The sequence below is a fragment of the Cajanus cajan genome, chromosome 2 (genome assembly GCF_000230855.2).
Source record: "Cajanus cajan strain Asha chromosome 2, NIPB_CcT2T_4, whole genome shotgun sequence".
NCBI classification, from domain to species: Eukaryota; Viridiplantae; Streptophyta; class Magnoliopsida; order Fabales; family Fabaceae; genus Cajanus; species Cajanus cajan.
Genome location: NC_138518.1, coordinates 68,348,180 through 68,358,202, shown reverse-complemented (window position 1 = coordinate 68,358,202; position 10,023 = coordinate 68,348,180). Strand labels below are relative to the sequence as shown.

Genomic DNA, 10,023 nt, shown 5'->3' with positions numbered 1-10,023 from the left:
ATGTCTTTTCTTAAAATTCGATTTAAGAACAAATATGAATTTTGCCAGCCATTAGGTGAGGCCAAGACACAAGTAGGCTTCAAACAATATTATTCATTGGTATGTTAATTTGTTTGAAGAATCAAAAAGTATCCACGAGATACAGTACAGTACAGGAAATTAAAAACTTAATAGAAACATACAGTAAATAGATCAAACAATGGTTAGAAACATGTTGTAAACAGGTGAAGCACATGTCTAGATGAAGATTAGTCTTGTACTCAGAGATCACACATTCACACCGCTAATAATTATTACTAACCTCACTTAAACCTTTTTTGTGCAATCTGATTGCTTTCGTTCATAGAATAAAAAAATTATTGTAATCTTCCAAATAATTAGTACCATCAAGTAATGATAGGTTCTTTTGAAGCCCTTGTAATTAGTAATTAGTAGCACTTTATTTTAATATTTTAATAGTTTTCTTAAGCTACTAACAAGTTGTTGGATCACATATAACCAATCCTCTGTCTGTAATCATCTCATGCATGTGAGGGAAGGTGAAATTGTAGGAATGCGGAATTAGTTGTAGAACTTAAAATATCCATTAATAGTTATTAGAATTTTTTTCACACTGGTCCTTTTTCAAACCTACGCGATGGCGCCGCATTAAATCAATAGAGACAAATTACAGCTCACCAAATCCCTATCTTCGACCAAATTATATTTAAATTTGTCGTATTCACTAACATCTCAAATCCAAGCAATTTTTCTAACTATTTAATTCTAGATAAATTTGCAGAAATGATACAATATAAACGTAAATTTATGTGAATCTCAAGGATTAAATTAATAACAAAGATTATAACCTCTTACCATTGAATTTCTAATTAACGTTAAACTCTGAAATTACAAGGGGTAAAAAAAAAAAAAAAAATTAATCTCCTCTCGTTTTTTCGGAGAATTTTCGCACTATACAGGGAAAAAAGAAGGAAGCCATATACTCTCTACCTTTTTTGAGACGGCCGAATAAATCTTATGCAAATTTTCTTTTTCTCTCTCTTCACCAAAAATAGATTCATTTTTTCCGTCCAAAGTGACTTCCGTTACCGTTACCGTTACCGTTAGGTCACGGTTACATTGAGAAAAATTGGCTAACTATCCACCATTACCTCGCCGTCGCTATCATCGCCGCCACCGACATCTTCGCCGTCCTCGTCGAGCCACCGCTCTACGGGGGCGCACTCCTTCTTGTGGCGGAACTTCCAATCAAGAGCCTGGCACGCGCGCGAGCAATAATTCACCGCGCCACACACAGAGCACCGTCGAAACTCGTGCTTCCTCGTCTCCGGCCTCCCGCACCCGGCGTGCGAACAGAGCCTCAAGCCCGGTCCGGCCGAACCGCCGCGAGCCGCGAACCACTCCGCCATGAACCGGCTCGCCGGATGCACCTCCGGCGCCGGCACGTTGCAGCCAAAATCGCTGAGCAGCGGACACCCGGACCCCTGCCGGAGCTGCGGCTGAAGGTTCCACGTCAGCCAGTGGCGCGCGGCGGCGCCGGTGGACATCACGGCGGCGAGCTCCCGCGCGTTGGCCTGCACGAGGAAGCGGCGCCCCTCGGAGATGTTCTGCCGCACGCCGTAACCGTCCTGCAGGCAGTGGCCGAGCTCGCGCAGCGCGTCGACGTGGCCGAGAAACGCCGCTCTGGCGCAGAGCGCCACGCCGGCGCGTAGGTCCTTGTCGCTCTTGGTCCCGCCGCTGCCGTTGAACTGAATCACCGCGAGCGAGTAGAGCGCCCGCGCGTGGGAGTTAATCGCGGCCTTGGCCATCAAGGAGGCGCCGCTGCCTCGGTTTTGCAAACAGTAGAAGCGAATCTGCGCAACACAAAGAAATGAATGAACAATTCAGATTTCTCAACATTCCTAATTCAAAATTAATCGGTATACTAATTACTAACCATGCCTAAAGTGTAACAGGCTTCAACATTTCCCGCATCGGCACAGTGTTTGAGGAAACGGTGTGCGGAATCGCACCAATCTTTGGCTCTAACAGAGAAAGTTCTGGGCGAGGCTTTTGATAACACAAGCGAATGAAGCCCTAATCTGTTTAATCTTTTACACCTGTTTCAGAAAACCAGAATGAGAAAGCGTGGAGAAAAACAAAAACAATGCAAAGGAGAATAAGCAGGTTGAGTGATTACGCACGTGATTAAAACATTGACGAAATCCGAGGGAGAAGCGGCGGTGGAACTAAGCTTGCAGAAAATAGAGATAACAAGGTCGTCGGGTAAAGAGTCAAAAAAATCATAATCTCCGGCGGGTTTTTCCGGCGTTTTCTTGAGCCTCTTCCGGCTATGGATATGCATAAGAGAGTCTCCGGTGCGGACATGCATGTGCATGTGCATATGCATATGCATGTGGAGATCCTTGTTTGTCTTTGCGAGGGAGCACATCCTTGGGACAAGGCCAGAATAAGACGCCCCTCTCCTTGTTCTCATATCCCTGATGAATCACTCTCTCTTGAGAGATAAAGGACGAAGGAAAACCTAGGTAACAAGTTATATATAAGAGGGTAATGTAATGAATCTGGTTGCCCGGACCACAACAACATGAAAGACAGAGCCGAAGGTTTTTAAATAGGTCTTGGGAAATACATGATTTTAACCGGACACAAGAAACATTAAGGTGGGGCCGCGACTACTTAATTACTGAAACAGCCCTAATGTTGTCGTTTGCGCTGGTCAAACGTGGTTGACCCAGATCCGCACACTCGTCGTGCCTTAAGTTGAATGTAAAAATGGGCTCTTATTTTGTACTAACAAACGCTTCTCTCTTGTCTGCACGCATTTGATTTGGGATTTTATAAGAGGAATGAGAAACAGTAAATTTGGCTAGTTTGTTTTGAAAGCGGTTAAATTTGTTGGGAGTGAAAGAACTAACTTCAGTTATTTTCTGAAATTCAAATTCACCCCAGGTTTAAAACAACAAACGCGATTCTCGCGTACGCGTGAGAGTCACTCGTCGGGACGTGTTTCAGCATCCAAGTGGGTACCGAATCCTGGGCACTCGTTTAAGACCAAACTCATTTCGAGGTCAAAACTGCTTCAGTTACACTCCTCCCCTTTTACTGCTTTTTTTTTTCAGCTGTAATGTAATCCTAATTTTTTTTTTTACACAAATATGTAATAACTGTTTTTCATACGAAATATTGTCAGAAAATCAGATGCTGACTAGCTTTTTTCATTTTGACCCCTATTTTAATATTTCTATATTTTATATTCTTCAAATAAAAAAATATAAATTATCCCGTAAGATAAATATTTTTAAACAATAATCAAGACGGTAGAGAGTTTGAGATACTTGTCAATATATATAATTTCCTTGAAAACTTCAAATATTTTTAAAAATATATGTTATGTTATGAATATTATGTCCACTAATTTATATGTGAGTATTATTCTATTAATTATTTTTTAATTGGTCACTGTACATATTATGTCTTCTTTATTAATAAAATAAAACAATATATAATATGTGCTGAAAAAAAAATAGTTATATAATGTGTGAGTGATTTTCTTATTTTTTCGGTAATTTAGGAATTGAGAGAAAAAAGAAAGGAGAATTTTATATTTTATTTTATAAAATTATAATTTTATTCCAAATTTTGATATTAATTTTTAATTAATAATTATAGATTCATTTTATTTAGGAGTATAAGTAGATGTGAGTAACTTGTGGATCTAAACTGATACAAATTGACTTAATAAGTTCGGATTTAATCTTTTTTAGCATTTAGATTAAACTCAGTCTAATTCAATCAAAACTTGGTATGAGTCAGGTAACCAATTTTATGTTATTTGACCCATAACTCAACCTAACTAGGGATGTTAACAGATTATGATGGGGTGGGTACGTGTAGTAACTCCTTGCAATCTTTCTCGTTGGATAAATACTTATCTCGTACCTGTTCTCATATCTGTGCAATATTCATTGAACGAATTCTCACATATTCTCTTAATATCTAGGATTATCCACTAGTGTTTACTAAAAAAATATATATTAAAAATATTTAACAAAATATTTTAATCATACATTTTAATTATTTGTAATAATTTTTTAAAAATCATAAAAATCTGCATAAAAAACTAGAAATTATAACTAAATATCAAATAAAATCTATATAATTTTTTTTAAAGATTATAAAATTTAAATTCAAATATTCTTCGTAATTATACTAATAATAATATGTAAATTTAAAATTTTGAATTTTAAATATTGGATCATACAAGTTTGAAGTTCAAACAATAATTGTTAAAATAAAATATTTTGATTACACATAAATTTAAATAAAAGATAATAAAGTATAATATTTAACAATTATAAATCCAAACAAGGTCCAAATAAAATCAAATTCATACAAGTTCAAATAAATTTAATATTAGCAGGTATATATATAAGCGTGACAGATCCATAAATTTTAAGTAATAGGGACAATATTTATATACAAACGCAATAAACATATAATTTCACAATTTTTTTTAAATAAAATTATACATTTGTTCTCTACAAAATTTTATATTCTACAAATACTAAATTATTTTCTTATTTTTAATATTTTTAAAGTTGTTTTTCTTTATATAAATAACAAAGCAACCATTTAACCATTTATTTCTCACATTAAAGCTTTTTTTTTTTAAGTACAACATGACACATGCTCACACATATATATGAGTTTGCTAATTTACAATTACTTATTTTTTCTTAAGAAGTAAGTTAGCAAGTTACATCTAAGTACATTTTAAAAAATATTATGGTTATAACTCTCTAATATACTCTTTTTAAAAAAGATGTATGATATCAGACCACATACACATCTCATAACCTACATCCATTTACTTCTAAGAAAAAATAAGTTAACAAACTATACTCAAATGTGTGTTTTTTTAAAATAATAAACTTCAAAAATGATATATTGATTTTAAATTTTTTTATAACAAAACATAAAAGATAATGGAATACATAACTTTTAACATGGTAAGTAGTATATTATTATTATTATTATTATTATTATTATTAGATATAAAACAATTGACATAAAAAATTTAGTTGTACAAAAGTGGATCCGTCCCTCAATACAAGATATCTATACCCTCCCCATCAACATGCATATATAAAAATTATTTGTACTTATTATATATAAGTATCTATTTATAATATCCATTTTTCTTCTGCGGTGAATTTTATCTGAGATACTCATACGCATAGATTTTTGTTGACATTCCTAAATCCGACCTAGTCATATATTATAATAATAATAATAATAATAATAATAATAATAATATAAAATAAATAATAATTATAATAAGTCAGTGTTTAGATGATCGTTTATTTAGAACAATATTATTTGTCACTCTTGTTCATTAATAAATTTTGTGTTTTTGGATTGATAGCATTGTAATAATAAAATATATTTATTTAATTTTTTTTGTATTAATGTTGATTGTTTGAGTTAATAACAGTATAATAGATAAACAAATTTGTTTTAAAATTTAGTTTGTATCATTATTTATTTTATAAGTTGATAATATTGTATATGTAATAAAATATTAAATGATTTATATCTATTATAAAATATTTAATTTTTTTATAAAATGATAAATAAATATAATTATATTGATTCAATTAATTCAATTCTATCCAACTTATTTTTATCGGATTAGATAGAATTGAATTAAATAATAAAAAAAAACATAACCCAATATAATCCATTAAATTTGGATCAAATTGAGTAACAAATTTATTTATATTCAGCGGAACCCCACTTGCTTACATTTTTTATTTTATCTTCTTTTAAATAAATATTTATTAAAAAAATATTATTATTTGTCGCGGAAGAATGGAAGGGAAAGAAGCCGCATTTTTCACCACGATAAATTAAGAGGAAAAAATATTATTATTTATCTTCTTTGAAAAAACTATTTAGCATGCGAATAAATCACTAGTGTAAAAAAGGGTATTTATGTCACCTAATTTACGTCGCAAACCATAAACATCGACGTTGTAAAAACGCGGTGACAGTTTCGTAAATAAGTGGAGACTAATTTACGTCGGACTCCTCGTAGTCCGATGTAAATTAGCTAATTTACGTCGGTCCCCACTATTCCGACGTAAATTTACGTCGGGCCCCCCTAGTCCGACGCAAATTTACGTCAGACCCACCCTAGTCCAACCTAAATTTACGTCGGACCCCCCAAGGCCGACGTAAATTTACGTCGGAGAAGCATAATCCGACGTAATAATTCCACTATATTCCTCCAACTCACCATTTTCCATTACCGCGCTCACCGTTTATACGAAATCCTCTGAATTTCTGAGTCTCCCACATCGTTTATTGCTACATTCAACGTATCCAAGTCTCTAAGTGTCTGCACGTTGGTCGTTTGAGGTTAGTTTGTTGTCCACGTAATTTTTTTGTTTTTTTTTGCTATTTGTTCCTCTGGAACGGCCCGTTCTGCATGGAGAACGGCCCGTTCTCCTTGCAGAACGGGTCGTTCTCCTAGGAGAACGACTCGTTCTCCATGCAGAACGGGCCGTTCTCCTTACAGAACGGGCCCTTCTGCTTAAATTACTGGCTTCGTAAATTGTTGATCTGGAACGGCCCGTTCTGATTTCGGTACGGGCTGTTCCAAATGCATTAAATATTGACTTTTTTTATGATTGACCTTTAGTTTACCATCGTATTAAATATTGACTTTATTTGTCTATTCAGTTAATTCATTGTTTTAATAATGAGAGTTTAATTTTTTCAGGATTATGGATGATTCTGGGTCTGGCAGTGGAAGGAGGGAAGGTAGATCTGTCACCCGATTGTCTGGGTTGACAGCTGGGCGCATTGCCAAGGAGAGGACACCGGTTGAGGTGGATCCTCGTTCTGGCAAGGCATCAGGCCCAAATGCTGCCAAGTTTAAGAGCTATTTGGGAGTCCTAGCTCGACGACATGTTTCTATTATCATTCCATCATGGGATGACGTTCAGGAGGTTGACAAGAACCTCATGTGGCAGGATATTCAGGTATATACTTTCACATCCCTTGGATATTATATAACTTAAATACATTATTTATTAATTGTTGTTATTTTCATAGCAAAATTTTGACATTCCCAATACTGAGGTCATGAGGAGGAAGATGTTATCTGCCCTGGCCACCAGGTGGAGAGACTTTAAGACTTTCTTGACACGGGAGTATGTATTTGGAGAGCGACAAAATGAGACTCCCTGTCTAAAGTACCAGATCACTGAGGAGGAGTGGATGCAATTTCGTGCCACTCGATTGGACCCTTCGTGGCAGGTTAGTTATTGATAACTCTTACATTGACACAAATACTTAAGGTATATTTTAATTAATCTTATTTTCTTTTTTGTATTATTGCAGGCTAAAAGAATAGCTGCCCAAGAACGACAGGCCAAGAATGATGCACCCCATCTATTGTCAAGAGGGGGATATGAAAGAAAAAAAAAAGGAAATGAAGAAGGCTAGGACAGAGGCAGTAGGGGTTGAGTCTGCTGACCGTGTGGAGTCACCTCCCCGCCATGAGATGTGGATAGAAGCCCGAACAAAATCAGGTGGGCAAATGACTTCTGAGTCTGCAAGGGTCGTTGCGGATAAAATAGTAAGTAAAAATATACAAACTAACACTCTTCATTTCAACTCATTTAATTCATAAGTGTAGTTTAGGGTATACTTATTGTTAATATGTTGTAGGAGGGTTTAGTTGAGCAGAGCACCCAGGGCTCATTTGTTTCCGATGGTCGGAATGATATCCTCACAACGACCATAGGAAGGCCAGAGCACGGAGGCCGTGTGCGTGGTGTTGGTGGTTCTTGGAGCCACCGAGATTTCTTTGGTGCCCGATCATCGAGGAGCACTGTTGACTCTTGCAGTCAAGAGGTTATGCAGAGATTGGAGCAGAGATTGGAGAGTCAGTTTGAAGAGAGATTGAAGAATATTCAAAAACAGTTTGAACAGAAGTTTGAACTTTTGGATCGTTCTCAGCAACAGACTGCAGTTGCTCATGATGGTGTTCGAGTCAGCACTAAAGAGAGTTGTGCTGCTCCAAATCCCTTACCGGATCAGACTCACACTGATGTACCAAAACCAGTGTGAGTTATATGTTGAGGATGACCCCCCACGGTTAGTGGCAATTGGCCGAGTATTTGAGGGTGGCTCAACCATCCATGGTGTCCCTCTGCAGCCAGACTGGACACGGGTTGTGGTTGACCAAGTTCAAGATGTTGCTGCTCCAGTGCCTTTGCCCAATACAGAGGTTCAACTAGTGGGGCAGGCAACCGACACATTCTTAGCTTGGCCAAAACGTTTGGTCATGCCGCTTTCAGCACAGACAAAGGTAATTATATTATTGCTCTTTTATATTCTTATAATTCTATTATTGTTTAACTAATTTTCATTATTTCTTTAGGATTTTATCAATCGTGGTAAGGAGGTCATCAGAGAACCTCATGTTGATGATGCTCATATCGCAGAAGCTGAGGGTGATCCCATATCTAAGCTTCTAATCATATTACCACGATTAAAGAAGAAGCCAATTCAATTGCAGTGAGACATTAGAGTTTTTGGAGTTGATAGCTCTGATGTTCCACTATACATATCTTTGCCTGATGCATTAGAGATTGTTGGGGGAAACTCCATGTTAAATATATCTATCATACAGCTGTGGGCCATGTAAGTCATATTTTCTTTTATGAGTCTAAATTTACAATAATTACTTTAACTTATAATATCTATTTGTGTTAGGTACATGGACAAATTGAGTGTGGAGCAAGGACAAGCATAAGTATATGGATTTATTGAGCCTCAATCAATCCAAAAATCAGGAAACACTCAGGTCCAGATCCAACAATATATGCAAACATGGATGAGTGACTCAAGAAGAGATATATACATGGCTCCATACGTTGACGGGTTAGTTTTTTAATTGGTTTTTTAATCATGGTAATTTTATAACTAATTTGTTTGTCATACAATGTAGGTCCCATTGGCAGTTAATGGTAATCATTCCTAAGGAATACACCGTGGTGTGGTTTTGTTCACTACATCGAAAACCAAGCCACGAAATTAAATGCCAATTACAAGGGTAACTAAATTTTTTCATTATGTTTTAAAACTGTAATTATATATATTGGCTAACATTTGTTTTTATTTCAATTAATTAGAATCGTGTCTGGAGCTAATATTTTAAGTGGAAGAGCCAGATCATCAAAGTCATTGCATTTCATATACCCTAAGGTTAGCAAATTAATTCATACAGTCAATAATATTTAAATTTATTGACTTTGGAAATAATAGTTATTTGTTTCTCATTTTAGTGTAATAAGCAACAAGACTCGTTTGAATGTGGCTATTACATCATGTATTAGATGAGAGCCATAGTTTCTGCGGGTATTATTGATTCTTGGGCGCAGGTAATTCATATCAAGATTTATTTAACTATATTTATCTTTAGGATAATTAACATTGCATATTAATGACACTTAAACTAATGTTTCAGGTCTTTCAAGATCCATCTTCATTGCCCGAAGATGAGTTGCTCAAGATAAGAGAACAATGGACAACTTTTTTTCTAAGTTTAGTTAGTTAGATATTGTTTATAGTTTGATAGTTAGTAAGTTTAGTTAGTTAGATAGCATTGACAAACATATGTTTTATAGCTTTTTTAGGATAATAGGATTTACATTGTCATAATTTATGTTTTTTAAGATTTATATATTATTTTCTTTTTGTCATTCAATTTTGAAATATAATTTGAATTTCTATTCTGGACTGCCTGGTTTAGATTTGGTATTTTGGACTATATTTATATGCAGGTGTTGGGTATATAAAAAATTTATAAACGTTTTAAAAAAAAAACTGCCACAATTTTACGTCGGACATGGCTTTGTCCGACGTAAATTTACGTCGGGCCTTGCAATGGCCAACGTAAATTTACGTCGGACCAGGCCATGTCCGACGTAAAATTGTGACATGTTT

At 35.2% G+C, this 10,023-nt stretch overlaps 2 protein-coding genes across 4 annotated transcripts; one reads left to right on the top strand and one right to left on the bottom strand.

Annotated features, from left to right (window-relative positions):
• Window positions 1–823: 823 nt before the first annotated feature.
• On the bottom strand, window positions 824–2,687 carry LOC109810718 (HCP-like superfamily protein with MYND-type zinc finger). Its single transcript, XM_083068824.1, has 3 exons — window positions 2,184–2,687; window positions 1,937–2,099; window positions 824–1,853 (listed from the first exon to the last, which is right to left on the bottom strand). Exons 1-3 carry the CDS (start codon window positions 2,474–2,476, stop codon window positions 1,134–1,136), a joined length of 1,176 nt encoding a protein of 391 aa, XP_082924950.1. The 5' UTR covers window positions 2,477–2,687; the 3' UTR covers window positions 824–1,133.
• A 3,858-nt stretch (window positions 2,688–6,545) lies between these two features.
• Window positions 6,546–9,813, top strand: LOC145955331 (uncharacterized). Of its 3 annotated transcripts, XR_014431950.1 has the most exons (4): window positions 6,546–7,049; window positions 7,123–9,130; window positions 9,210–9,458; window positions 9,545–9,813. XR_014431950.1 is itself a non-coding variant. In XM_083069994.1 (2 exons), the coding sequence occupies exons 1-2, from the start codon at window positions 6,792–6,794 to the stop codon at window positions 7,336–7,338; spliced, it is 474 nt and encodes a 157-aa protein (XP_082926120.1). In that variant the 5' UTR covers window positions 6,546–6,791; the 3' UTR covers window positions 7,339–9,813. The 3 variants fall into 3 exon arrangements, 1 of the variants encoding a protein (XP_082926120.1); XR_014431949.1 differs by having other exon boundaries at window positions 7,123–9,458; XM_083069994.1 differs by having other exon boundaries at window positions 7,123–9,813.
• Window positions 9,814–10,023: the final 210 nt, after the last annotated feature.